The following is a 27,701-nucleotide window of genomic DNA, read 5'->3' as shown; positions in this document are numbered from 1 at the left end:
TTATATCATACAAGTTTCGGGCCTAAGCTCTTTTTGCCCATTTTAGCCATTTTTGTCCTGCTTTTGCCCTTTTCATTAGTTTTAGCCACTTTTACCCTGCTTTTTTGCAGTTTTCCTCCTTTCTTTATCACTTTTCACCCCTTTAAGCTGCCTTTTTACAGACTTTTTGCCCATTTTAGTCACTTTTCACTCAAATTTTGCTGCTTTTTGACCACCAGTAACTCAACTTTTTGTGATTTTTCCTCCATTTTTGCCACCTTTCATTGCCACTTTAACCCATTTTTGCCACTTTTCGCCATTTAGATTGTAGCTCTCGCAAAGGCATTTTTCACCAACTTGGCTCTTTGGTTGAGTAACACTGTGCTAGAGACTGAAATGCTGTAGTTTGGATATTTCTACAGACCAAAGCTTTTTCCATTTTGCTGTTGTTATTTTTGTGATTCTGATTTTCCCATCTTTTATTCAAACACTCATGGGTAAAATTGGCCTGTGTTATCAGCTATTATGTCCTTAAAACCTTTATTATAAACATATCCTGTAAAAATAAAAAGCCAGAACAGTGTGAGGATGTTTTTTCAGCCTCCCTGTGTGAATATTTCAATCATTAATCTGTGGTGTTGTTTCATTATTGAACAGAAATGTAGATAAACCTGTCCCTGTGTATGTGGAACCACTCCCTCTGTTCCTGCTTAGTCAGCGAGGCAACACTGCCACCTACCGGAGATAGAGGAGAACAGGGAGATTTTAACAAGAGGTAATAGGAGGACATCTAGAGGTGGAGACAGTCACTGCACCAAAAAGACCCAAAGGAGTAAAATAAATCTGTGAAAAGTGATTTTATTTGATGTGGAAGAAGGCACTGGACATGTGGACTAAAACTAGTCTGCTAACAGAGAAGTGCTTTATTTTTTTGGTGAGTTCTGTGTGTCAGCTTCAGCATTTATACAGCTCATTCATGTTAAACTAGAGAACATCTGGTCTCATTGTTAGGCTTAGGGTGAGTTTAGGGCTCTGTCTACTTCCTGGATCAGATCAGGGCTGGGTGTAGCGCAGGTACTTCTTCCCAGAAGGCAGCTCTTTGGTGTCGATCCCATTGGGGAAAAGAGCGGCAGCTTCAGCGTCGGACAGAGTGGGGATCACCATCACTTTATCGCCAGGCTGAAACACAAACCACAAACATGGAGAGATCAGCAGAGAGCAATGAGGAAGAAGACTCCAAAACCCAGTAATGCCCAACTGCAGCAGCGGGTACCGTACAAACCATGCCCCCTAAAAAACACGCTCCTTACAAAACACGCTCCCTACAAAACATGCCCACTTATGCCATTTATTTTAAGGTTAACTTAGATTAATTTAAATAGGCCTTAATTAGCTTTAGGTTAGGTTTAACATTTTACATTTCACTGGTTAGATTTAGGGGTAGCTCATTGGGCTACTCCTGTTTAAAACTTTCAGTTTTAAGGTGTATGTTTTAATTAGTTAGCTTCCTGGGGTTAGGTTTAGCATTTAAATTCCACTGGTTAGGGTTAGAATTAGTTCATTGTATGGTTCGATGGGGTGTGTTTTGTAGGGGGTGTGTTTTGTACGGAGCGTGGTTTGTAGTGGCTGTGACTGCAGCTAGACCCTTCTCCCAAAACCGCTGGCTCTCTGTTCGGGTCGAGGCAGCTTCATACCACCAGAATTTATCCTTTTCATCCACCAAGTAGTGATTTATGGAGTACATCCTGCACTCTCGGGCAGGGCTCCCATACTTTTTCAGCTTAAAGGGATATTTCAAATGTTTTGAAGTTGGGCCATATTAGGTACGTAGAAGCAGTAGTGGCATTAGCCTCCAGTGATTTTAGTGAGCACTGCTCCTTTAAGAAGGACTCTGGTTGTACCAGCCAGGAAGCTAGGCTATACAGCGTTACAGATGGGTACAGTTTCTCCAGAAAATTAGCAAGTTTTTGGTAAAAATTAGCCTCAATACAAAGTTTGCTCAAACATAAGCACTACTGAAAACTATTGAAATGAAGCATTTTATTTTTTACCCAGAAAGCCTCTGTGTTTTTGTCCCTATTTTGCAATGCAAGAGCACGTAAGAGGTAGCCAAAGTCTGCATTGCAAAATGGTGAGAAAAACACAGAGGCATTCTGGGTGTAAAATAAAATGCTTCACTTCAAAAGTTTTCAGTAGTGCATACATTTGAGCAAACTTTGTTTTGTGGCGCAGTTTTACAAAAACTCGCTCAATCCTGCAGAAAAGAACAAACCCATCTTTAACACTGTATAGCCTAGCTTCCTGGCCAGTACAACCAACGAATCCTTCTTAAAGGAGCAATGCAAACTGAAACCACTATTACTCTATTGCAACCTCAAAAATATTGAAATATCCCTTTAAGACCTGACAAAAAGTTTGCACACTCGAACGTACAGAAATAAATCATTTATACCCATTAACATCTACATATTAGGAGTTTAAAAAATCTCCACTGGCTGTTGAGCTATTTTATGTTTTGTTTTGACGACAGTATCTCTGATGTAGTTTGTTAAATTAGGCTTTGGATTCATGAGCTCGATGTGAACCCCTTAATGCTCTGGTTTCTTATCGGGCATCCAAAGACAGTCATAAAGGTGTTTGAGTTTACCTTCCAGTCGACCGGCGTGGCGACCTTCTTCACGGCGGTGAGCTGCAGAGAGTCGATGACTCGGAGAATCTCGGGGAAGTTCCTCCCCGTGGTGGCCGGGTAGAGGATGGACAGCTTCAGCTTCTTATCGGGGCCGACCACAAACACCTGCAGCAGGTAGACACCATAACCTCAGTATGGACATAATCCTTACTATTAGAACAGGGGCGTCAAAATCATATAGAGTCCGGGGCCAGATGTGCTCCAATGAGAAGTCCTGAGGGCCAGACTATTTAGGCCATGAGTGTGAAAGTCAATTGCGATTTTGAACAAAGTCAACATTTAAACATAAATTTTCAACCTCATCTTCACCATTAGTAAAATATGAAAAAATATAAATAACACTGATAATAAATCATTCTGAGATGAAAAAAAGTAAAAATGATAAGTTTAAAGGTTCAAAGTCCAAGAACAAGTCAAACTTATTAGTCCAAAAGGTCAAAACATGAAATTTAAAGGCAAAATAATGTTTTTTTAAAGACAAAAACATGAGATGGAAAGTCAAAATCACAAGTTTAAAAGGTAAAAATATAACTTAGAATTTGGAACTTTGAGCCTTGAAAGTCAAAACATGAAAAAAGTCAAAATCACAAGTTTAAGTCAGAATTGTGAGATGCAAAATTGAAAATATGAAATGACAACATTAATTTCTTTTCCCACCTTCCTGACTTTTATCTAACTTCTTTCACCCTTTACTTTTTCAGGTTTTTATAATTAAACAAGGATATTTTTAAGTTTACATTTTAAACGTGTAAAGTTCACACGTTTACTGGAGGAAATCTGCAGACCTCGTACTGGTGGTCCAGTTATAATAGAAAGATCTTACGATCTTGCAGGCAGGAAACAACTGTACCACGGGCTGGATTTGACCCCGGGCCTTGAGTTTGACACCTGTGTGGATGTTTCACAAGTGTGTTTTTGTGCAATTTAAAGCAGTGTTAATTTCATTGACTAAAACGATGACTTAAACTAGTTGTCACCTTTTATCCATCAGAAAGACTAGAATAAGACCAGCCACAAACAAATCTTTGATGACTAAAAATGACTAAAAGTAAGTTTGATTTTCTTCAAGATGACTAAAACTAGACTAAAATGTAATTTAGTTTTCAGACATTCAAAATCAGTGATATTTCTCCACTGTGGGTAAATCTGTCAAAATGCAATGCATCTATATCTATTCTGTCTCTCAGCTGTAGAAAGCAGGGACCCAGGTTTGGCAGATTGCACAGAACACACAAAAGTGATGTAGTACCAGATTTAGGCGAGAAAATAAATGCTTGGACTAAATGTGAGGACTTTTTATGGACTAAACCTAGACTAAAATGTTTTAGAGTTTTCGTGGACTACAACTATCAAGGGTAGAAATTACTAAAATTTGACTGAAACTGAAAGACGTCTAAGAAAAACACCTGCCAGAAACAACACTAGTCTGCAGGAGTTTTCTTGCAGTTTTCTTCTATGACGTAGATATACAGTTAAATCCACAATTCCATGGGCAAGCACACAATTATTATTTTTTATTTGTATTATTCTTTATCATTTTTTATTATTATTTACATGTACCAAAATGAATTTGAAATCAAATAATCAAGATATAACTAAGAAAATATGGTTTTAAATATATTATTTTTTTAATCCACAGCCATGTAGTTACACGCTTAATTCCATATTTCAATGAAAGCCTTAAATTAGAGCTTGAAGTCTAAAATTCAGTTAGAGTTGGGAAATTAATCGAAAAATAATTGAAACCGACATTTGGAGCCTCTAACCAACATAAACCTGCTGTGTCAATTATTTCAATTTTTTTCCCCTTTTCTTGGAAAAATTTGACTTTTTACGAAAAAACAATTTCATTTCAGCTGATGTGTGTTTTGATTTCAAATGTTTCAATAAATAACCATAAATTGTTCATCTGTGCCTGTTCTTTTCAGTTGTTTTATTATACAAATATTTACAGAGCAAACAGTCGGAGGTCGGGGTTGGAATAATCATTCATTAATCATAATCAAGGTGAAAAGTTCAATCAATTGTGATTTTGAATTTTGCCATAATCGCCCAGGCCTAACTTCAGTCCCATCTAGATTGTTTTATTTCAAATCTGTTGTTAAATAAAAGCATGATGACATAGGTGTCTTTGTCCAAATAATTATGGACCTTACGGTAGTTTTCAGTGCTAATTGATGATCTTGACAACCATAATCAGTAGTGGTCATTACTCTGCATTTCTCATCAGTATTAATTTACCGAGGTAGCTAAAAATAAATAAACGTACAAGTTGAATTAACTCGTCCAATGCCTCGTTTCATTTTGATGCAGATGATACTGTTATTTATTGCTGTTAAACAATGATTATTCAGGCTTTTGAGTCTTTACAGTCTGCTTTTATTGTAGTTTAATTGTGCACAATCAACTCAATTGTGCACATCTGTGGCATATCTCTCTATATAAGTACACAGACTGCGCTGAAGCGTCAGCATAAGCGTCAGCCCTTGTGGAAGCCCACATTGGGTGAAGCCCACATTGGGTGAAGCCCACATTGGGTGAAGCCCACATTGGGTAAAGCCCACATTGGGTAAAGCCCACATTGGGTAAAGCCCACATTGGGTAAAGCCCACATTGGGTAAAGCCCACATTGGGTAAAGACCACATTGGGTAAAGACCACATTGGGTAAAGACCACATTGGGTAAAGACCAGCGAGTCTACCTGTGCGAGTCCACCGAGCAAGGCCACCGACAGGCAGCACTGCCTCATAACAGTCTAACGCACCTCAGTAGTCTAACGCAACATGTGCAACCAAAAAGTCATATAGTCATATATGGGAACAGAAAGAAGCACAATAGTTACAGAAAACGAAACCTGCATAATCTATCCACTTTGCAGAATGCCTCTTTTCCACAACCTTTTATCACAGTTGGCCTCTGGAACTGCCAGTCTGCAGTTAACAAAGCAGAATTCATCCATTCCCTCACTAAACTGTCTGACATTCAGGTCCTAGCCCTGACAGAAACTTGGGTCCGTCCTGAGAACACTGTAACACCAACTGCTCTATCAGTTGATGCAGTGTTCTCTCATACACCTCGCTCTTCTGGCCGAGGAGGTGGCACAGGCATTATTCTTTCTCATAGCTGGAACTTCAGCCAGTTCAAACCCTTGGACAATAACACCTCATTTGAATATCATGCAGTACAGGTCACTGCCCCAATAAAGGCTTACATGGTTGTGGTATACCGCCCACCTGGGGGTCACCTAGACAACTTTATTGTGGAACTGGACATGTTACTCTCAGACATCCCTGATGATGGCACACCATTGGTTGTCATGGGTGACATGAACATCCACTTGGATAGAGCCCAGGCTACTGATTTTATTTCACTACTGTCCTCCTTTGACTTGAAACTGGTTCAAACGCCTCCTACACAAAAGGCTGGTAATACACTGGATTTGATTGTAACTCGCAATTGCTCCACGGCTAATTTGAGTGTAACACCACTTCACCTCTCTGACCACTACTTCATTCAGTTCTCACTTGGCTTACCTGAACTTCAACAATCTACTACTCAGTTAAGATCATACCGCAGAAACCTTCGGTCACTTGACCCAACACAGCTGTCTGACGAGGTCTCAGCTGCACTAGCCTCATGTAACGAGTCCTTCACACTCACTGTTAACGAGGCCACAGACACATTCTGCTCCTCACTGACCTCCTCTCTGGACAAACTCTGCCCTCTGGTGTCTAAGCCTATTCGAAATACTCCACCTTGTCCCTGGCTCACTGAGGTCATCAGAACCCAAAGGGCAGGGCTCAGAGCGGCAGAGAGAAAATGGCGTAAATCCAAACAAACCACTGACTTGAGTGCCTATCAGCAAAAACTGTCCTGTTTTACCTCTGCTCTAAAATCTGCTAAGAAGGCGTTCTATCAATCAAAGATCTGTGCTGCCACTGATGCACGCAAACTCTTCTCTGCTTTTAACTCGCTCCTCTCTCCTTCAAACCCACAACCCTCCAGTATGTTGACTCCAGACATGTTCGCCTCCTACTTCACTGACAAGGTTTCTACCATCAGCAACCAATTCTCTGAGCCTGTCCAACTCAGTTTTCTGCCACCAGCTAGTGTTGCATCACTTAGCTCATTCTCTCCACTAAGTGAGAGCGAGGTCACCAGGCTTCTGCTTGACTCTAAGCCCACAACCTGTCCCCTCGATCCGATACCATCACATCTCTTGCAGGCGATTGAGCCCACAATCAGCCCTGCTGTGAGTTGTATCATTAACTCCTCTCTGTCCACAGGTGTTTTCCCAGCTGCTTTCAAGCAAGCGCGGGTTACACCACTGCTCAAAAAACCCACTCTCAACCCAGCCCTGGCTGAAAATTACAGGCCGGTCTCACTTCTCCCATTCCTATCAAAAATACTGGAGCGCACAGTCTTCAACCAGCTCTCAGAACACTTGCAGAACAATGATCTACTTGATCAGAATCAGTCTGGCTTTAGGTGGGGCCACTCTACTGAAACTGCACTTTTGTCTGTAACGGAATCACTTCGCTTGGCCAGAGCAGCTGGTCAGTCCTCAGTTCTCTTACTGCTGGATCTGTCCGCTGCCTTTGACACAGTAAACCACCAAATCCTCCTCTCCACACTCTCTTCACTTGGTATCTCAGGATCTGCCCTACAGTGGTTTAAGTCCTACCTCACAGGGAGATCTTTTAGAGTATCATGGAAGGGAGGAGTGTCTAAACTGCATGGCTTATCAACAGGGGTGCCTCAAGGGTCTGTGCTTGGTCCCCTACTTTTCTCAATATACACCACCTCACTTGGTGCAATCATCCGCTCCCATGGCTTTTCTTATCACTGCTATGCAGACGACACACAGCTATTCCTGTCCTTTCCACCAGATGACACAACTGTCTCAGCTCGGATCTCATCCTGCCTTGCTGATATTTCTAAATGGATGAGGGAACGTCACCTTCAGCTCAACCTGCCCAAAATGGAGCTCATTATCATCCCAGCCAGTCCCACTGTGGAACCGCAGATCAGTATCCAGCTTGGATCAAATAATCTCTTGCCCACTAAGTCAGCCCGGAATCTGGGTGTCATGATTGATGACCAGCTAACCTTCAAGCTCCATGTGGCCTCGATTGCTCGGTCCTGCCGTTTCGCCCTCTACAACATCAAGAGGATCAGACCCTACTTGACAGAGCATGCTACACAACTCCTGGTACAGGCTCTTATAATATCACGTATTGACTACTGTAACTCATTACTGGCAGGCCTACCTGCATGCACAGTTATACCTCTGCAGTTGATCCAGAACGCAGCAGCACGTCTGGTCTTCAACCAACCCAAGAGAGCTCATGTCACGCCTCTTTTAATCTCTCTACACTGGCTTCCAGTTGCAGCTCGCATTAAATTCAAAACTCTAATCATTGCTTACAAAGCAGTAACTAAAACTGCTCCTGTTTACCTGGAGTCCCTCATCCAGGTCTACACCCCTTCTCGCCCACTACGCTCAGCCAGCGAAAGGCGCCTGGTACTTCCAGCACATCATGCTCCTAAGTCACTAGCTCGACTCTTCTCCTCTGTTGTCCCTAAATGGTGGAATGAATTACCCAACTCCATTCGATCTACAGACTCCCTGTCTACTTTTAAGAGAAGGCTAAAGACCCAGCTCTTCAGAGAACACTTTGCACTTAGCTAGGCAATTCTCTACTGTTGTCCCCAGTAGTAGATTGAGTCTCAGCCAGACTATTCTCCACTGCTGTCCCCAGTGGTTGAATGAGTTTCCCAACTATAGTTAGCTCGCACTGTCCTGCTCCACTTCTGGGATTTCTTTGCCCAGCTCTTTGGGAATGATCCAGCACTTGGTACTTGGTAAATAGTTGTTGTGACGTCTAATGAATGGCGATTAGTGATCCCACATTTTCCTTGATTCATTGTTGCTGTCTAATAACAAAAAAAAAACATAAAAACAAAAAAACTAAAAACAAAAAAACAAAAAAAAACAAAAAAAAACAAAAAAAAACTACATAAACAACGTATATTTTAGGTACTCTGCCTTAAACTCTACACGGCAGCACTTGCGTCCAATTGGACCTGAAGCACTTGATGGCACTTACTGATGTTGTTTCTTCTTGTCTAGATCATTGCTTGTGTTGTTCTTGCTCTCAAATGTACGTCGCTTTGGAGAAAAGCGTCTGCTAAATGACATTGTAACATTGTAACATTGTAACATTGTAATCTTGTCTGCAGGAACTTCAAATGGTTCTAAATACAGACAAAACCAAACTCATGGTATTTTCTAATAAAAGTGAGAAACCAAGGAACATCCCCTCAATCTTAACTTTGCCAGGTGTCCACTGAGCTAGTCTCCAACTGTAAATATCTGGGTTTTCTTATTGATTGTGGGCTCTAGTTCAAAGCACACAATAGTTTTGACTCTGACTCTGATTTACAGGCTTACTTGACTTGGTTCCTGCTTACCTAGCTACTCTTCTTCAGAGGACTAAAGCCATTATGCTTTGCATTCTTGTGACATTGTTCATCTGCTTGTTCCTCATGTCAGGACTGAAGAGGGGAAAAAGCGTCCACTTTTGCTGCCCCTTATGCATGAAGTATTCTCCAGAGTTACTGAGCTCATTTCTCTTGAAGCCTTTGGTTTCATCTTAAATAACAGGCATCGTGAGACCATGAGACAGTGCCTGTGTTTAGAAATTGTTCCAGCACTTTATCTGCAATTACCATCGCCTTACCAAATTATCGTTTATTTTAGGGGTTCCCAAAGTGGGCCATGGGCCGTGGGCCCCGAGGGCGTGGCATCATGACCAGGGTGCGCAACAAGGCTAAGTAACACCAGCTAATATTTTCAGCTCTGCAGAAGAGGAGCAGTTCATATATGTCACCTCAGACTCAACAATGTTATTGCAGTCAAGTCCAAGACATTGGCCCACTCCCAATGTCCACACGCACACACTCACAGACTTTGAGGCGTGCTCCCGCTAAGTCCATGAGGGCTTAAGGCTGTCCCAGTCAAATCATAAAGTGTGTGAGGGATCTCTCACTGACTTTTTGAGCCCTTCATGCACCTTTTCTGTGAGTGGGCATTTCTGCAGACTTAACGTGAGGGAATTACCCATAGTTCATTGCATTGTGATGCATGACAGGGATTCTCAGGGGATGTCCACTGGTAAACGCTGCAAAAGTGAATTGAACAGAGTGATACTGTAAAGAAAAAATATGGAAGGTGCAAAAAGGGGTGGATGTTGCAAAAAGGAAGTATTTTTCCTGTACATATATGATATAAAACAGCCTTCATCCACTGAGAAAACAGGTCTATAGGTGAGGCACGCTTGCTTTTATCTTTGTTTTAAGCTCTGCAAGATGCCGACTGTCAACAAAAAAATCAAAGGGCTGTCCCATTCCTGTTTCTACCACTTTGAGCCCTTGCAGCCTCACTCACTCAATCACTTTCCAGGTGCAGTCAGTTAAGTCAACGAGGGCTCAGGGCTCAGGGTTTAGGGAGGAGTTTGAGATTCAGCCATTGTCAGCATTTTGATGTGAGCAGAAAAGGACTACCTTCTGATAGGCAGGAGAACCCTGGCCACACTTCCTTTTTGTAGTATCCTTACTATGTGAGATGGGGTTATCTGTTGTTTCCACAATCAAACCCCCCCCCCCCCCCCCCGAAAAAAAAATAGAAAACAGTTAAATTTTTAAATTTGGACATTAAAAATCATCTGAGTGGCAGTTTCACAGCTGCACCCAAGACTGAAAAATATCTGTAGCACCAAAGCCCACACTGTAATTGTGGCAGGAGTGTGAGTCAGATATTTTAAAAAGTTTTTAAGGCGTTATTTTTTTTCAAATTTCTCTGGTTTTATGTACATTCTAACAGACAGTGAAAGGAATTTGTTGACAAAATTCATGACGAACAGTGTGTCGGTCATACGTTTACATATTCTTTCATGTCGATAAGTATGGCGAGGGGGAATCAGGACATGTTTTCATTTGCCAAAGGGGAGCCTAACAGAAAAAGTTTGGGAATCATTGTTTTATTTTAACATAGTGCTGTAATCCATCTCTGAAACGTATTATTTATTGTGACGTGTGCTGCCAACCTCTAGGCCAGGTCACCCTTTTAAAAGAGATCTCCATCTCAGTGGGTCTTTATCTGATCAAATAAAAAAATAAAAGGAAGGAACTGATGATAGTAAAAGCTATCATCAAAGGTAGTAAAGATTTACTCATCATGGTTGCAAAATTACACATGATTAAAATTCAGTAAATGAGAATAAATCTCCACTAAAGAACATATGGTAAAGTCATTCCTACTTCCTTTTTTAACTGTCATTGACCTGGTACAGTAACACTCTGCCAAATTATGTGTAATTATCTTAAATATATTTTTATGGCATCTGGTTTTCTGCTCCGTTACCACAGCTAAGGATCGTATAGAACATGGGTGTTAAGTTCAATCACAGCAGGGGCCGGATTCTAGATTCAGGACTAACCTGAGGGCCTAACAGGGTCAACATTTAACCATAAACTCTCAGCCTTGTTTCACTGGTAATAAACATGAAAAAAAAAAACAGAGTTAAAAAGAGAAGTTTAAAGGCTCACAATCTGAGAAAAGTCAATTTATTAGTTCAAAGAAGTCAAAATCATGAGTTTTAAAGGTCAAAATATGAAATACATTTTTTAAATCATGAAATTAAAAGTCAAAATATGATTCAAAATTTTAAATTGTCATCTTGCGGGCCGGATTAAACTGTTCCACGGGCCAGATTTGGCCCCTGGGCCTTGAGTTTGACACCTGCGATGTAGAACGTTTCTGTGGCACAATGAAGGCAAAGATGAAACCAGAGTGAATTTAAATCCATTTTGGGACGTTTTTATGGAAGTTATCTCTTGTCTTTTCTCTACAGGTGAGCTTCAGCGGCCTCGCTGGACTTTAAAATGGTTTTATTAATGATGGAGACAAACACGGCCCCTCATAGATAAATATGTATTAATCTTTTTTTATTATAGGTGGAAAATCCAACAGATGTCAGCTGTTAGCTTTATCAACATCATAAAAACTTTATGTAGACAGGCGTGGTTGAACTCAATCTGCTATATTTACAGGTGTGGTTAACTTTTACCTGTCCTATCAGAAAGTGGGTCAGATTTTATCTGCATTATACAAACTAGTTTGGCGATTTTATTCTCCCTATCAGCAGGCGTGGGACTTTTTATCCCCTCTAATCTGTATTATCTCAGAGCAGCTGCACAGACTCACTTTTAATTGTTGATAAATTGACTAATTAGAGAATAGGATACAATAAAAGGTCAGAAAATGACGGCCACAGAACAAATACTTCTGCTCAATTACCTACTCTCAGATAGAATCAGGATTTATCAGTTTGTCTTATAAATACAGTCATGGACGAAAGTATTGGTACCCCTGGAATTTTTCCAGAAAATACACATTTCTCCCAGAAATTGTTGCAATTACAAATGTTTTTGGTATACATGTGTTTATTGCCTTCATGCACATTGGAGCAACACAAAAAATCTGAAGAAAAAAAGACAAAATTGACATAATTTTACACAAAACTCAAAAAATGGGCCAGACAAAATTGTTGGCACCCTTTTAAAACTGTGGGTAAATCATTTTATTTCAAGCATGTGATGCTCATTTAAACTCACCTGTGGCAGTAACAGGTGCTGACAATCTAGAAATCACACCTGAAGCCAGTTAGAATGTCTAAAAGTTGACTCAACCTTTGTGTTGTGTTCCTGTGTGTGTCACACCAAGCATGGAGAAGAGAAAAAACAGCCCAGAATCATCTGAGGACTTAGAAAGCAAAATTGTGGAAAAATATGAACAATCTCAAGGTTAAAGACCATCTTCAGAGATCTTGAAATCCCTTTGTCCACTGTGTGTAATATAATCAAGAAGTTTATAACCATGGAACTGTGGCTAATCTCCCTGGACGTGGATGGAAGAGAAAAACTGACAAAAGAATGCAACGCAGGATAGTTGGAGACAGAGGAGAACTCCACTGCTGACAAAGAGACATAAAAAAGCCAGACTGGAGTTTGCAAAAATGTACCTGAGCAAGCCTCAATCCTTCTGGGAGAACATTTTGTGGACAGATGAGACTAAGGTAGAGCTTTTTGGAAAAGCATGTCATTCTACTGTTTACAGAAAACAGAATGAGGCCTACAAAGAAAAGAACACAGTACCTACAGTCAAACATGGTGGAGGTTCAAGGATGTTTTGGGGTTATTTTGCTGCCTCTGACACTGCGTGCCTTGACTGTGTGCAAGGAATCATGAAATCTGGAGACTATCAAAAGATTTTGGGCCACAATGTAGGGCCTAGTGTCAGAAAGCTGGGTCTGTGTCAGAGGTCATGGGTGTTCCAGCAGGACAATGACCCCAAACATCCTCAAAAAGCCCCAAGAAATGGTTGGAGACAAAGCGCTGGAGGGTTCTGAAGTGGCCAGCAATGAGTCCAGATCTAAATCCCATTGAACACCTATGGAGAGATCCTAAAACTGCTGTAGCAAGAAGGCACCCGTTTGCAAAAGAAGAGTAGTCCAGAATTCCAGTTGAGAGGTCCTAGAAGCTTGTTGATGGTTATAGGAAGACATTGGCTTCAGTTTTTTTCCCAAGGGTGTGCAACCAAATATTAAGTTGAGGGTGCCAACAATTTTGTCCAGCCCATTTTTTGAGTTTTGTGTAAAATTATGTCAATTTTGTCTTTTTTCTTCAGATTTTTTGTGTTGCTCCAATGCACATAAAGGAAATAAACACATGTATACCAAAAACATTTGTAATTGCAACAATTTCTGGGAGAAATGTGTATTTTCTGGAAAAATTCCAGGGGTGCCAATACTTTCATCCATGACTGCATTTAACCCAGTGGAGATCGCTTCAAGGATGGCCTCAGATACAGCTAGGAATTGTGGGCCGGCAATTTATTCTCTCCTCTTAGGAGAAGATGGATGATCACTAATATCATTCAGGCAAACATGTTTTTATCTGAGAGATCCTGATAGAATAAATCAACAAGACAGAAAGAGCAACATGTTTTCATGTTGGTTTGAAATTCTTACATAGTTTTCAAAATAAAAATATGAAGTTAGGCGCTATTATTCTTCTTCCTGTCTCTCTTCATCTCCCTCCTCTCTCTGCATGCAGGTGTTTGTGCAGCTGAATGTAAACATTAAAATTTAATAAAAACAGGCCTAGCAGCTTATCCAGACTAAACCTAGTCCTGAGAGGGAAAACTGTCAGTCAAAATCCAAAATTAAACATTTTAGAGTTCTCACAGCAACTTAATTCCAACATCTCTAGTGTGTTTAGGCTCTTAATGTGTGTTAGTGTTTCTCACACAGCGGGCGGTGAGCGGCATGCCGTCCTTGTCCCTCTCGTCAGGGTCGAGCATGCCGAGCTGGACAGACAGCTCTCTGTTGTGGTCGGCGATGATGGGGAAGGGCAGAGACGTTTCAGCAGAGCTGTTGAACGCCATCACATCCTGAAAGAACACGTCCAGGCACAGTTAATGTTTGAGAGGGTTCAGTGTGAGTTAATCATCTTCAGCAGCTTCACAGCCACGCTTTAACCAGAGAACACAGACCTTTAAACCTAAACGGAGACATCAGGAAATCAATCAGCACAGATTTTAAACTTCAGGAGTCAGTCCACACCTGTGTGATTAAACACCAGCTAAAGCAGAAGCGCTACAGCAGGGGTTCTCAACATTAGGGTCTGGACCCCACTGGAGGTCGTGAGACACTGAGAGGTGGTCTCCAAATGCCTTTAAAAAAAAATAGATATTTCTAAATGACACTGTTGCCACTTTACACCAGTTTTTCCAAATTTTAAACCATTTTCATCACTTTTTCCCACCAATTTTAACACATTTTGACACTTAAACCCATTTCTTTTCCATTTTAAAACCTTTCCTCCACTTTATTTTCTTTTTTTGCCACTTCTAAACAAAATATTGCCACTATTGCTGGCTCTGTTGACACATTATTGCCAATATTGACCCCTCTTTACCATTTTTATGCCACATTTCATAATTTGATATGCCCATTTTGCCATGTTAACCCATTTCTGGCTCAGCTAACCCTTTTTTGCCAGTTTATAGAAATTTTTCATCCCATTTCACCTAATTTCCACCTATTTTTGCCACTTCAATGCCATTTCAGCCACTTTTTAATCCCCTTTAACCTCCTAATATGCCCTTCTTTTGCCACTTTAACCCATTTTGCCTTTTTTTTGTCCCTTATATCTAATTTTTGGCACTTTTAACCAATTTCTGCTACTTTTAAAATCCAATTTCACCATCTTTCCCACCATTTTTTTGCCATAATTAACCCATTTAAGCTTTATAATACATTTCATTTCTGTTTATAACAAAAGGTTTTAAATTTTAAAGAGGGCTACTTACTGCACAAACAATTTAAACTGATATTTGTTTCTTTAATAAGAGTGGTTATTATTCAGGTTAAATATAAAATACCACAGCTTACCCCGTCTGCTCTGATGTTGTCAAAATCAGATGTAAATACATAGATTTTTAAACCATGATTATAAACATAATGTATCATGGGAAAACTCAAAGATGAAAAATGAAGAGAATATAATTTTTTTCCTTCCAAAATGTCAACATCAGAAAGAAACCCTAAATTTGAGGGATTATAAAGTCATTTATTTATAAGGAATCAAACTCAGAATTTCAGGGTTCAAAAAGTTGGAAATTTACAAGAAAAAACTTGAAATTTCCAAGTTTAAAAAGTCTTAAGTTTTGACACTGAAAACTCAAAAATTTCAAGTGTGAAAACCTAAATTTTACATCAGTGTAAAATTTTTAAAAATACAAGAAAGCTGAAAACAGTGGTTGGATTTTGGACTTTACAGTCTCAAAAATTCAACATTTTGGTTCATGTACATTTAAACATTTTAAAGTAAAAAACAAATAAGATTTTTTTTCTTAAGAATTTTTATTTTCTTTAAAATGAACAAATTCTTTTTATCATACACCACCATAATAATGGATAATTTATACATAGATATTCTGTCAAGAACAAATGTGTGTAGGCACATTATGTTGGATGGATTTTTTCAATGAAAACAATAAAAAATTGATATTTTATTTTTCCTAGTGGGTCCTGAGTGGCTTAGCTTTTCTTTGATATGGAGTGGGGGCCCTCAAAAGGACTAAAAGGCTGGGAACTGCTGGTATAGATCATTATAGAAATAGTCAAGAAAAATGTTAATATACAAAACAATGAGGGAAAGATAAAATATGAAGGTACAGAGAACATCATGGCATTGGCACAGATGAGTTTTTAAAATGGTTCAGTTTACATTTATGGACTCTGTTTCACATTACAAGAAATTAAAGTTCATATTCAGGGAAGAGGATGTGAGGCTGATCAAGTTCAAATGACGGTCCGAACCAGAGGAGCAAGTTTAGATTTTAACTGAACATCCCATACTGGGTTTTACTCTAAGAAACAGCCCAATGAAATAAAAACGTGATCTTCTGATTGACACCAAACACCCTGAGTCAGAGTAAAAATTACAGAACCCAAATCAGTATCATGGATGTCCCAGCTAAACCACAAAGAGGTAAGGATATGGTGTGCCTTTAGCTTTTGGCTTGATCTTTGCACTGCCTTGGATAAAAAAAAAAAAAAAGGTTTGAAAAGCACTGGTCCAAACACACAACAATGGATCATATTTTAGTTTTATCTTTGGTTGTACTTTACAAACCTGTACATCAGGCTGGACGGCCCCGCTGTGTGACCGTGCTTTAAAAATACCACTGCCCTCCCTCAGTGAACAGCCAATCAGGGAGGAGCATGAGTGTGTGGAAAGTCAAGGACTGATCCATGAATGTTTGACCGCTCGGGTTATAACAGTCTACAGGAGCTCAAGGTTGAGTTATCTTCACTGAAGAGGACGAGCTTAGAAAAGTTTAGAGCCTTACTTTACTAGTTTAACTCAGTTAATTCCTTAGCAGCTGTACAGTTTTAACCAATCACAACAGGCCTCATTCATTTCAACAAATGCATTAATAATAAATGAGGTCTTTTTCCTAAATCTGTTCTTAAAAAAACATTTTGCAGTACAGACATGGTTAAACTGGATTGCTCCTGTTAAAATTGTGAATTTGTGCGTATTATTTGACAATATAAAATTAAATTAATGGTGAAACAGCACAGTTTTTTTAAGTTTTAAAAGACATTCGCTGTTTTTACGTTTTTTGTGACTTTTTAAGATCTGCTACAAATCATAACATTTAAAAACAAGACATCACTCAAGCAGGGTGTAAGAATTGTTGTTTTTGTTCTGTTTTCAGTGACCAAAGAGGTTTGAGTGATGAAACAGAGGATAGTAAACATCAGAGAGCCAGTGACCTCTGACTGACTGTATCTGCAGAGTAAAAACCACAGTAAAAAGGAAACAATCATTACCTAAAGATTCACAGTGACCTGACATACCCTTCACCTCTTTCACAACACAATAATAAAGATTGTGTAACTCACCTTGCTCCAGCCGTGATGGTCCTCCACGCTGTCGATGGACAAGGCGATCATCTTCACGCCTCGCTTCTTGAACTCATCGGTGAATCGGGCGGCACAGGCGAGTTCTGTGGTGCACACGGGGGTGAAGTCCCTCGGGTGAGAGAACAGGATGCCCCATCTGCAGGGGGGAGACATACAGGAAGCTCTGAGGTTAAGAAAAAAACTATGTACAAAAACACAGGCTGATATTGCTTCAGCTTTTTGCTAACAAATTACTGAAGTAAAACATTCAACAGGTGTCAAATGTTCAGTACATTTATTACCTAATTTCACATTAAATTCTAAATGACCAGTATCTGTTGGTGCAAACCTCAATCATATCACAACAACCCAAAGTGTTTAAACAATTCCAACATATCTAAAGTTGGACCATAGAGGACGCACTTCCTGTGGTAGTGGACGAAATTACACCTGCTGAGGACGACGATGGTGCACTTCTACACCGCCAACATCCAGTCCATCCTTAGTTCATTATAAACAGTCTGGTACACTGCAGCTAAGGCGGGGGACAGGAACAGGCTGCAGCGCATCAGCCACTCTGCAGAGACAATGATCAGCTGCAGTCTACCATCTCTCCAAGACTTGTACACCTCCAGGTCTCTGAGGACACCTGTAAAGGATTCTGAGGAGGCCTGTACGCCTCCGGGGACTCTGAGCAGACCTGTACGCCTCCAGGACTCTGAGGAGACCTGTACGCCTCCAGAATCTGAGGACACCTGCACGCCTCCAGGACTCTGAGGAGACCTGTACACCTCCAGGACTCTGAGGAGACCTGTACGCCTCCAGAATCTGAGGACACTTGCACGCCTCCAGGACTCTGAGGAGACCTGTACACCCCAGGACTCTGAGGAGACCCGTACACCTCCAGGACTCTGAGGAGACCCGTACACCTCCAGGACTCTGAGGAGACCCGTACGCCTCCAGGACTCTGAGGAGACCCGTACGCCTCCAGGACTCTGAGCAGACCTGTACACCTCCAGGACTCTGAGCAGACCTGTATTCCTCCAGGACTCTGAGCAGACCTGTATTCCTCCAGGACTCTGAGGAGACCTGTACACCTCCAGGACTCTGAGCAGACCTGTATTCCTCCAGGACTCTGAGCAGACCTGTATTCCTCCAGGACTCTGAGCAGACCTGTACGCCTCCAGGACTCTGAGCAGACCTGTACACCTCCAGGACTCTGAGCAGACCTGTATTCCTCCAGGACTCTGAGCAGACCTGTACGCCTCCAGGACTCTGAGGAGACCTGTACACCTCCAGGACTCTGAGCAGACCTGTATTCCTCCAGGACTCTGAGCAGACCTGTACGCCTCCAGGACTCTGAGGAGACCTGTACACCTCCAGGGCTCTGAGCAGACCTGTATTCCTCCAGGACTCTGAGCAGACCTGTACGCCTCCAGGACTCTGAGGAGACCCGTACAGGACTCTGAGGTGGGCAGCTTAAATTGTGGCTGACCCCTATCATCTCACATGGGCTTTCTGAGGCCCTCCCCTCCAGGTCCATCAGGACCAAAACCTGCCGCCACAATAACAGTTTCTCCCTTTTTGCTGTCAGTCTATGACCCGTTCTCCGGCCCTGCCCCTCCTTCTACAGTCCTTTACTGAGACCCAGCAGACAGAATAATGCATGCTCTGCTGTTTAACTGAGACACTGTACACTGTGTGTGTTTTACTCATTTATATAAAGATTGCACTAAAACCTAATCACCAGTAAACCTGCACATCCATACAGTTCCTCCATTTTTGCACCTTTGTACATACCTATATTGTATTTTATATTTTTATTTTGCTACTATATATTTTTTTCTATATCAATTTAATAAAGTCTAATGCCTTAATATTTTGTTATTTTACTTGTAATTGTTTCTTAATATTTTTATTCTTCCTCTATGTTATTTGTTTCACACCAAACACCAGGTCATAAATGTTCTTGGCAAAAAAAACCTGATTCTGATTTTAAAATGAAAGTATTTGTAGATGCAACTATAGACATAATTTACAAATCATCATTTATAGCAGTGAATTTATGGAAACATCACAGATGTGTTTCTACATTTGAAATCTTCAATACTTTGTTTTAAAATGAAACAATCTTGGCTATTTTAATGATTTACTGGTAAAGTGCCCTAGCTCTAGAAGAGAGATCACTGTAGGCACAACAGACGCCCAACAATCCAAGGAGAGGTGGTTGCATTTGCAGGTGCAAACTGCAGTACTTTAGAGATTTATTTCTGGACTTTTATTTCTTTATTAGGTAGAAAGGGCAGTGGATAGTGTCAGTAAACAGGGCGAGAGCGGGAATGACATCCAGATCAAAGACAACTGCTCCACCAGGGCTAGTGAGCAGAACCACCAGGCTACCAGCACCATAATCAGTTTTACCGTTAAGCAAAGGTTGGCAATTACCTGGGACCCCATGCTCTAAGAAGCCTCAAAATAAAGTCATTATAGGTGTTTCTGCACATCTATAATATAGCTATATAGTAATATGGGAATGTCTTTAATGACATACATGGAGCCAAGACTGAATAAAATTTCTATTATTTTTTAGTCTTTTTTTTTCATCTAATTAATCAGATGTTTTTCATTATACATTGATTATTTGTGGAATTATTTAATATGCAAATTTATATTATGTTTAAATATTTAATGCATTTTTATTCTTTACACTGTTTTAGCAGCAGCTGATCTGTTCAAGCCAATAAAGGAAATTAAAAATTGACAACTGAATAAAGGTGAATAACATCTGAATTGTTCTTGGGTTTTTCTGAACTGTAAGTCTGTATTTTATCTCAGGCCTGCACTAAGAGGAAAAAAAGAATGCATATTTACCAATATTGTGATTATGATATGAGGAGTGACAATATGCAAATTCCAAATAAATGCAGCCTTTCTTCACTACAAATTCTGCAACAGTTACCAAGAGATGAGTGAACAAGCACAGAATAATTATGCTTTTCAATGTAATTAACTTTTTAATGGTGTGTTGCAGCTGTAACAGGTCACAGGGAGTTTAAATTTAAGGAGGAGGCAGAAAGTCTGCAGGAGTGTGAGCTGGGAAAAAGAGCAGGGGGGAGATAGAAAAAGGAACAGAACGTCTCTGAGGAGGAAATTCCAGCGTATGATGGAGAAAACAGACGGCCGAGGGCAGCTGTGTTACGATAAATCACCCCAACCTCTTCCTCTTTCTTCAAAGTCATCCACTGTTTAATCACATGGGTTTTCTCCCTCACATGGTGGACGGGTTTCATCACATGCTAAAGAACAGCAGACTTTATGATCATGTGACCGCACCGGGAGCAGATTAAACTGGGAGCTGACCAGTTTAAACCAGCAGGAAACGCTCTGGACTGTAAGGTTATCACCGTTTCTGATAGCACAACTTTTAACACACTACAGTCCCCCTTACTATGAATGATTGGTGGGCTTAGATTAGACCTGAGTTACTCAACCCTGCTCAACCAAAGAGCAAAACTGTTGAAAAATACCTTTGCAAGAGCCACAATCTAGGTGGTGAAAAGTGGCAAAAACAGTTTAAAAAGGCTAAAAAAAAATAATAAGTTGGTGGCAAAAATGGTCAAAAAGTGGCAAAAATAGGTGAAAAGGGGCAAAGTAGGCATAAAGTGACAAAAATGGGGAGAAAAAGTGGCAAAAAGGGCAGAAAGTGGCAAAAAAAAACTGGTGAGAAATTACAAAAAATGAGTTACAAGTTGCAAAAATGGTGAAAAAGTGGCACAAAATGATTGAAAAGTGACTTAAGCGGGCAAAAAGCACCAAAGAGAGGCAAAAATGTAAATAAAAAAAGGCCCTCAATGGCAAAACGCAGCTTAAATGAGAGAAAGTGGCAAAAAAATGAGAAGAAACAGGTGAAAAAGTGCACATAGTAAAAAACTGGTGAAAAGAGGCAAAAACTGGTGCCAAAAATGGGCTTACAGATGTAAAAACTGATTCAAAGTGGCAAAAAAAATTGAATAAAGGAGCAAAAAAAATTGCAAATGCGGGCAATGGAAATATACAGACAAAAAAATAAACTGCCAGCTGTGTAAGTGTAGAAAACAAACTCATTAATGTGTCTTGCAATGGATCATTTCTGAGGTCAGAGTTTCCCTTTTTTAAGATTTTCTGGGGAATAATATTTCAAATAAGACATAAAAGAGCCACATGTGGCTCAAGAGCCAGACGTTGAGCATCGCTGGATTAGATAAACTGGATCTTAGATTAGAGGTGATATTAGTAATATCTCTGCCCACACTGGACGGGTTTCAGGCAGGACCAACAGACCTACATGAGCTGAAGACCTTCTCTTTCTTCATCCTCAATACTTAAAGTTTAAAGTGTGTTTGAGGGACTTAAGTTTTGAACTACATTTATATACCGGTATTGATATCAGCCAGTGCCTTAAATCAATTCAGAAATATTTTATCTTTGCAAAAATCCAATCCTGCTTCCCTAAAATAGATCTTGAGACTTTTCTATGACCAAGAGAAAAGGCACTGTCCAGATTGAAAAGAGTCATTGGTATTATGTTGTAGTTTGTCTGCAATTTCTGACCTTTAAATAGGCTAAATAAATTACCCATTACTGGATGTCTAAGACTTGTATTTTTATTGCTGTGATATCAAACAGGAATCATATCATTCTATTTCTATTACCATCAAATTAGAAATCAAAATTCTGGTAATATAAAAAAATTGGGTGGACAACCTCCAGTCTGGAGGAGTGTGTCCTTAAGTGAGGGACAGAAACCCCAGGGAGATCACGGGACACTGAAGGGGGGTTGTGGGATGTTTTCAAAGCTTTAATGAGAAATTTTAAATGATTTAAAGTGTTAAATTTGATTCATTCTTTAAAAAAAAGATTGTTAAATTAAGTTTAATTTAAAATAAAGACCTTGTTATTCAGTTAGATTTGTGCTAAAATGTAAGTAAAATATACAAAAACTACCTAAAATGTAAATTAGCACATGATGCTTTGTGCAACATGGTTCTCTTTAACCACCTCCAGGGAGGATGGGGTCCCCAGTTTCTGATACTGGTATTTTGGGAGTTACAGGCTGAAAATTCTGGCAACCCCTGCATGGATGACACTCCAGTCTGCTGGATGGTCAGCTGGTTGATTGAGCTCTCATCAGTGAAAAATCTTGTTGGTCAGGTAATCATGAGGAGAGAGAGAGAGCTGTAGGAAGGAAGCATACAGCAGAGGGCGATCGAGAAAGAGAGAGTGCAGTTAGAAGCAGTGATGCAGATATATGTTATATATTACATTCTCAGTTCACCTCTGCAAATACACTCGGCATGCTGCTGTGACAGAAAATAAATCCTAGATCAGATTAAAAATGATTCATTTCATTGGTAAAAAGCCTGTTATGGCTGTTTTTAAGTGTTTTAGACTGCCATGAGAGGGCACTAACATTACTGTTAACGATCATGTCAACGTAGAGATAATGAGCAATGTGATTGGTGGGTTTGTGGGTGTTATTTCAGCTGACCAAGTGTTTCCCAGTGATGGCTGATCAGAAGATTTTATTTTCAGAAGCTGGAGAGTAAAAGTGGAGTAACGTTTATGAAAGGAAAGAATGAGACCTTAAACAGCGTGATTGTTTGTAACTCCTGCAGGAACCTTTTCAAACGTCCAGTGAGGCTTCAAACTGGGACAGAGCCCCTCACAGTCCAACATCTACTCCCACTACTCAAACAAAAGGGGGGAGGATTATGTAATGACTCACACTGGGAGGTTTCACTCTCACATATTTGTTAAGAGTGTTATCCCGTTACACAGAAGTTGCACTGATGAGATTTAGGGGAGGAAAAAACAGCAGAAAAACAAGAAAGAAAACGGGGCTAGGGCTGATCGACTACAGAAATATTCAGAGAAAGTGAGCCACTTGTAAGACTGCTTATTACTGCTAAGGTATATTGCAACCATTAGCTACCACCTAGAATGGAGCTGTGGGCTGTACGAGTGCTGCACAATCAATCTTATCAAAATTGTGATGTCAGTCTGTGTGATTACAGAATCTTATAAAAGGCTGTAATTATCTGTATTCAGTCGTCCTTGCAGAAAGGCCTTTAACCTCTAAATGCCTACTGTATCATATTTGATACACACATTTAGGGGACCTCTATCTAATCAAAATGATCAATATATTACTTAAAAGTCCAGGTGGATGAATTATAAAAAAGCCCAACAGTAGATCATTGGTTGCCAAAAATGTCTTAATGTATCAAAAGTGGTACAAAAAATATAAGCTATGCGTAATTTTATAGCAATTTTTCTTTTTTTTGGATTTGGGTGGAAGGTTAAAATAAGTATTTCAGTTACAAAAAATGAGAATTTACTGGCTATTATTTGATTTAACATGCTTTAAGGGTTTAAGTTTACAACAATGCCATGATTGCACTTTGTAGAAGTACATTGATTTTCAAAAATGGAAAAACTTTGGAGTTAATTTTTAAGTTGTTGTGAGAGCAGTACAGTAAAAACTTCAGGTTTTGTATCTTTCATGCAACTTAATATAAATATTAAGTTAACCACTTGATAATTGATAATGATTAAGTCAATCAAAAGTTTTGATTAAGAAATACAGACTTCAAAACTCTCTTTATTCTCTGCATTTTCACATTTAACCAAGCAGGTAGACCCATGAGACCAAAGATGGATTATATCATAATTGCAATTAGGGCTGAACGATTTAGGAAAATAATCTAATCACAATTTTGTTACCCAATATTGCAACTGCGATTTAATATGCGATTATTTATTAAGTTCCTCATCTCATGTATTTTACAAAAAATAATAATAATAATAATAATTAATTCCATACTATAACCAACACAATATTAGATTAAACCAGGGCTGGACCATTTTGGAAAAAATATCTAATTGTGATGATTTTGACTCATTTTGCAAATTGGATATGAGCTGTTGTATTACAGGGAGTAGTAATTTTATTACAACTCTCATATTTAACAAAGCATGTTAAAAATACTTTTCACTGATTGGTCAAATAAGTGAAAGATCAGGTCTGCAAAAATTGTTGCTTAGTTTGGGTGTTCTAATAGTGAAGACAGTAACCAAACAGTGACACAACTTAACTAGTCTCAATGTAAGATTTGGAGTGGACTTTACATGAAGCAGGCACAACAGCCTGCAGGAGCGTAGGATAATATCGGCAAGCAGCTGCAGAAAACAACGACATTAAAAGCTTAAATTTTAACATGAGATGTCACTCCTTAAATGGTGCATCTCCTGCATGGATGATGATTGTATTTGGCATTAAAAAGGTAGAAAATTGGTCCAAATAGGTGAAAGGATGCAGGGTACTGGATTTTTGATATGGTGCCAGGTGTCTAGTGGCTTATCTTCCATGTTGGCCCAGGTTTAAGTCAGATATGTGTGCTCTGTGTCACAGTAAGGCATGCATTTAAACCTTTCATCAATAAGACTGCTTCTTTTTCACCCATTTGCACAGTTTTAGGGCATAAAAGCAACACGACCCATTTATGTATGAGGTTATCACCTACATGGCATGACACGGTTTCGCAGCCACAGAGCTCACAGATGCACAATATTCATAACCTGACATGCCAGATGGATTTGTTTCACACATCCATCTGGGAAAGCTTCAATAGGAAATGTCTGAGGAAAGGCAGAAGCTTTGAAAAAAATTCGGAGTATGATTGGGTGAACTTTCTGTCTGTCACATCTCTACGGGCCAATCAGAGCAACAAAACACATGAAGTAGCCGCTATCAAGCTGCGCAGCTACTGAGGATTAACACGAAACATGGCAACTATAGACATGTCAGTACTCGACTTTTGTCGTTTTTGACAAGAAAACAACTCACTGCTGTTCTTTGTTCTCCTTTAAACGCAGAAATGTTGTCAAGTTCTGATAAAACTGGCGCTTTATCAGCATCCACGCTAAGCTCTCCCTCCATAACTGCACCAGCTCTCGCTGCTGCTTGTTTAAGTCACGACTCTGCTGAGCCTGAAAGTACTGCCCCTCGTCGCTGATTGGTCCTGTCACTTCCTAACCAGGCTCAAACAGTTCAGATGGGAGCTTTCCAAGATGGATTCGCCAGTGAGAAACAAGTAAACGGGCGTACCCATCTGCTTTGCAAGGTTACAATATTCAAACATTCCTTTATAATAATGAGACCATTTAATCCTGATTTCTCCTGAATGTGTACAGTAAAATGAGGCACATTTGTCCATAGAGTGGTAATTTGTTGAAGTAGACCTAACACTGATCAGTAGAAGAGAGTATGTGCTTTGTCTCATCCCATGTACCAGATTTGTGCCCATTGTAGGAAACTGTTCCACATTTGTTGCACTGTAGAAACTCCATCTCTTATTCATCTTTGCCAGTCACTGTTCTCAGTTTTAAATGGGAAAACGTTTCCAAATATCAGACCTGCCTTGCTTTTTCTCCATGTTATGAAAAAATGTATGTTCTTTATACATTATTGCAGTGGTTCTCAACGTTGGGGTCAGGACCCTATTTGGGGTCACAAGACTCTTAGAGGGGGTCGCCAGACGCCTCAAAAAAAAAAAAAAAAAAAGTATTTTTTTCAAAACCAACTTTGTTACTGTTATTTTCCACCCATTTTTATCACTTTTCCCCACCAATTTTTGCTCATTTTAACCCATTTTTGTCATTTCTAATCCATTTCCAAGACTTTTTTCTGACTGTTTTTCCCACTTTTAAACCAATTCTTGCTGCTTTCTGCCTATTGTTGTCTCTGATGACCCATTACTTGGATATTAACCTATTTTCACCCCTTTTTGCACCCATTTTTGCCCATTATAAGTACATTTGACTAGTTGTTATGCCCATTTTTGCAAGTTATACCTACTTCTGCCAAGTTATCTGCCTGAGTTAACCCATTTTGCCAGTTTAAACCCCTTTTTCTGACTTTTTATTCCCATTTCAGCAAAGCATCACCCATTTCTGCCACTGAAATCCCCTTTGACCACTTTTGATTCCAGTTAATGCCATTTATTGCTGCCTCTCTTATCTATTTTTTAGCAGCTTAACCTTAACTCTAGAGTGGACCATGATTTTGCATGATTTTGCCCCTAGTTTGGCTGGGCCCAAGAAAGCTCTCCCCTTTATCCCCCTTATGGGCGGTCTTGTCTCTTCATGACTATTCTTGAATGTGCATGGCTGTGTTCAGCCACCTTCAGGTACAGCGGGGATCCCTGGTTTGTGGCACCTTTATTTTTGGGGGTCGCGCGCTGAAAAGGTTGAGAACCACTGCATTATTGGTTAATTCAGTCACTGTAGGCATTAAATATCCTGGACCACCAACAGTCAGCTCTGGCAAATGTGCATTGTGCTCCTAATGCAGCCACGTGTTTCTAAACTTAAAATTAACTTTTTAAAAATATGGCACTTTTTACTGAAATAGAAACAAAAAATAAAGACCCTGCATTCTTCCACGTGGCTGGTTATGGGGCTGAAGTATGTGCACTGTTTCCTATATTTTTGGGTCAGTATAAACAAGAAATGGCCTAATTTGGGGTAACCAGCTCTGTTATGTTACTGGAAAACAAATTGACACCATTAAACTTTTCTTAGAATGATACAGAAGTATAGTTTTTTGTTCTAGAACCACCCAAAAACTTTTCTGGAACACATTTAGTTTGATAGTCACTTCAGGACAAGCACTGTTAACTTTCATTGATACTGAAAATTCAAGGGAGAGGGTGAGATTGCTGCAATCTGACTTTTATATTTCCAAATTAAAAAAAAAAAAAAGAATCTTAGTTCAGTTAAAGGAACCTTTCTGATCTGGTGGTGGTCTGAACGTGAGGAGCTTTTTAATGAGTCTGAATGGAGTTTTTGGAGCAGAACACAGTGCTGTGCATGTGAGTCTTTTCTGTTATGTAAAAGCTCTCAGACAGGCTGGGATCAGGTTCACAGAGACAATACAAACACTACACTGCAGATCAACTAACAAAGAAACCTCTCTTCTCAGTCTACGTGAACTTTTCTATCATTTAAAGTCTTATTTTGGTCTGTATTGATTGTTTCACGCTGCACAGTCATGCTTGTATAACCGTGACAGTTTAATCCACCAGGTGTCGCGTCTTAACAAAAAACATTAAATCAGTGATTAAAAAATAATAATTAAAATTAATACTTTGAAACTGGACCTGCAGCTCTCTCTTTACCCCCCCAGCAGCTATCACAAAATCAGCACTGCAAAATAAAACTACCCTGTTGTTCTAATACACGTTGTTTGAGAAGGTGTTCTCTGAGTCTGCGCACTCACGAGTCTCCCAGGAAGTCGTGGAATTTGATCCTGCCGATGGTGGTGTCGGCCTCGAAGTTTGGGAACACATCTCCGAGCAGAAGCCCCGGCATGTTGGCTCGGTGTCGGTCAGCGAAGAGAAGAAAGACCGGGAGAGATGGAGCTGGTTATCACCAAGCGCAGCGCGTGAACGGAC

The 27,701-nt window shown here is 39.9% G+C and overlaps 1 protein-coding gene across 1 annotated transcript; it reads right to left on the bottom strand.

The window, feature by feature from the left end:
- Positions 1–821: 821 nt before the first annotated feature.
- Positions 822–27,701, bottom strand: prdx6 (peroxiredoxin 6). The gene is made up of 5 exons (XM_041792383.1): positions 27,527–27,701; positions 17,209–17,365; positions 14,040–14,183; positions 2,627–2,773; positions 822–1,158 (listed from the first exon to the last, which is right to left on the bottom strand). Exons 1-5 carry the CDS (start codon positions 27,616–27,618, stop codon positions 1,033–1,035), a joined length of 666 nt encoding a protein of 221 aa, XP_041648317.1. The 5' UTR covers positions 27,619–27,701; the 3' UTR covers positions 822–1,032.

Source organism: Cheilinus undulatus, linkage group 7 (genome assembly GCF_018320785.1).
Source record: "Cheilinus undulatus linkage group 7, ASM1832078v1, whole genome shotgun sequence".
In the NCBI taxonomy this organism is placed as follows: domain Eukaryota; kingdom Metazoa; phylum Chordata; class Actinopteri; order Labriformes; family Labridae; genus Cheilinus; species Cheilinus undulatus.
Note: the sequence above shows the minus strand (reverse complement) of the source record. Positions and strands in the feature narration are given on the sequence as shown.

Coding starts and splice junctions, on each gene's coding strand:
- prdx6 (XM_041792383.1), bottom strand. CDS start 27,618: ATGCCGGGGCTTCTGCTCGGAGATGTGTTCCCAAACTTCGAGGCCGAC. Junction 17,366..27,526: donor CACGACTTCCTGGGAGACTC/GTGAGTGCGCAG, acceptor TCCCCCCTGCAG/ATGGGGCATCCTGTTCTCTC. Junction 2,774..14,039: donor TGCCGCTCACCGCCCGCTGT/GTGAGAAACACT, acceptor TACCTGCTGCAG/GTGTTTGTGGTCGGCCCCGA.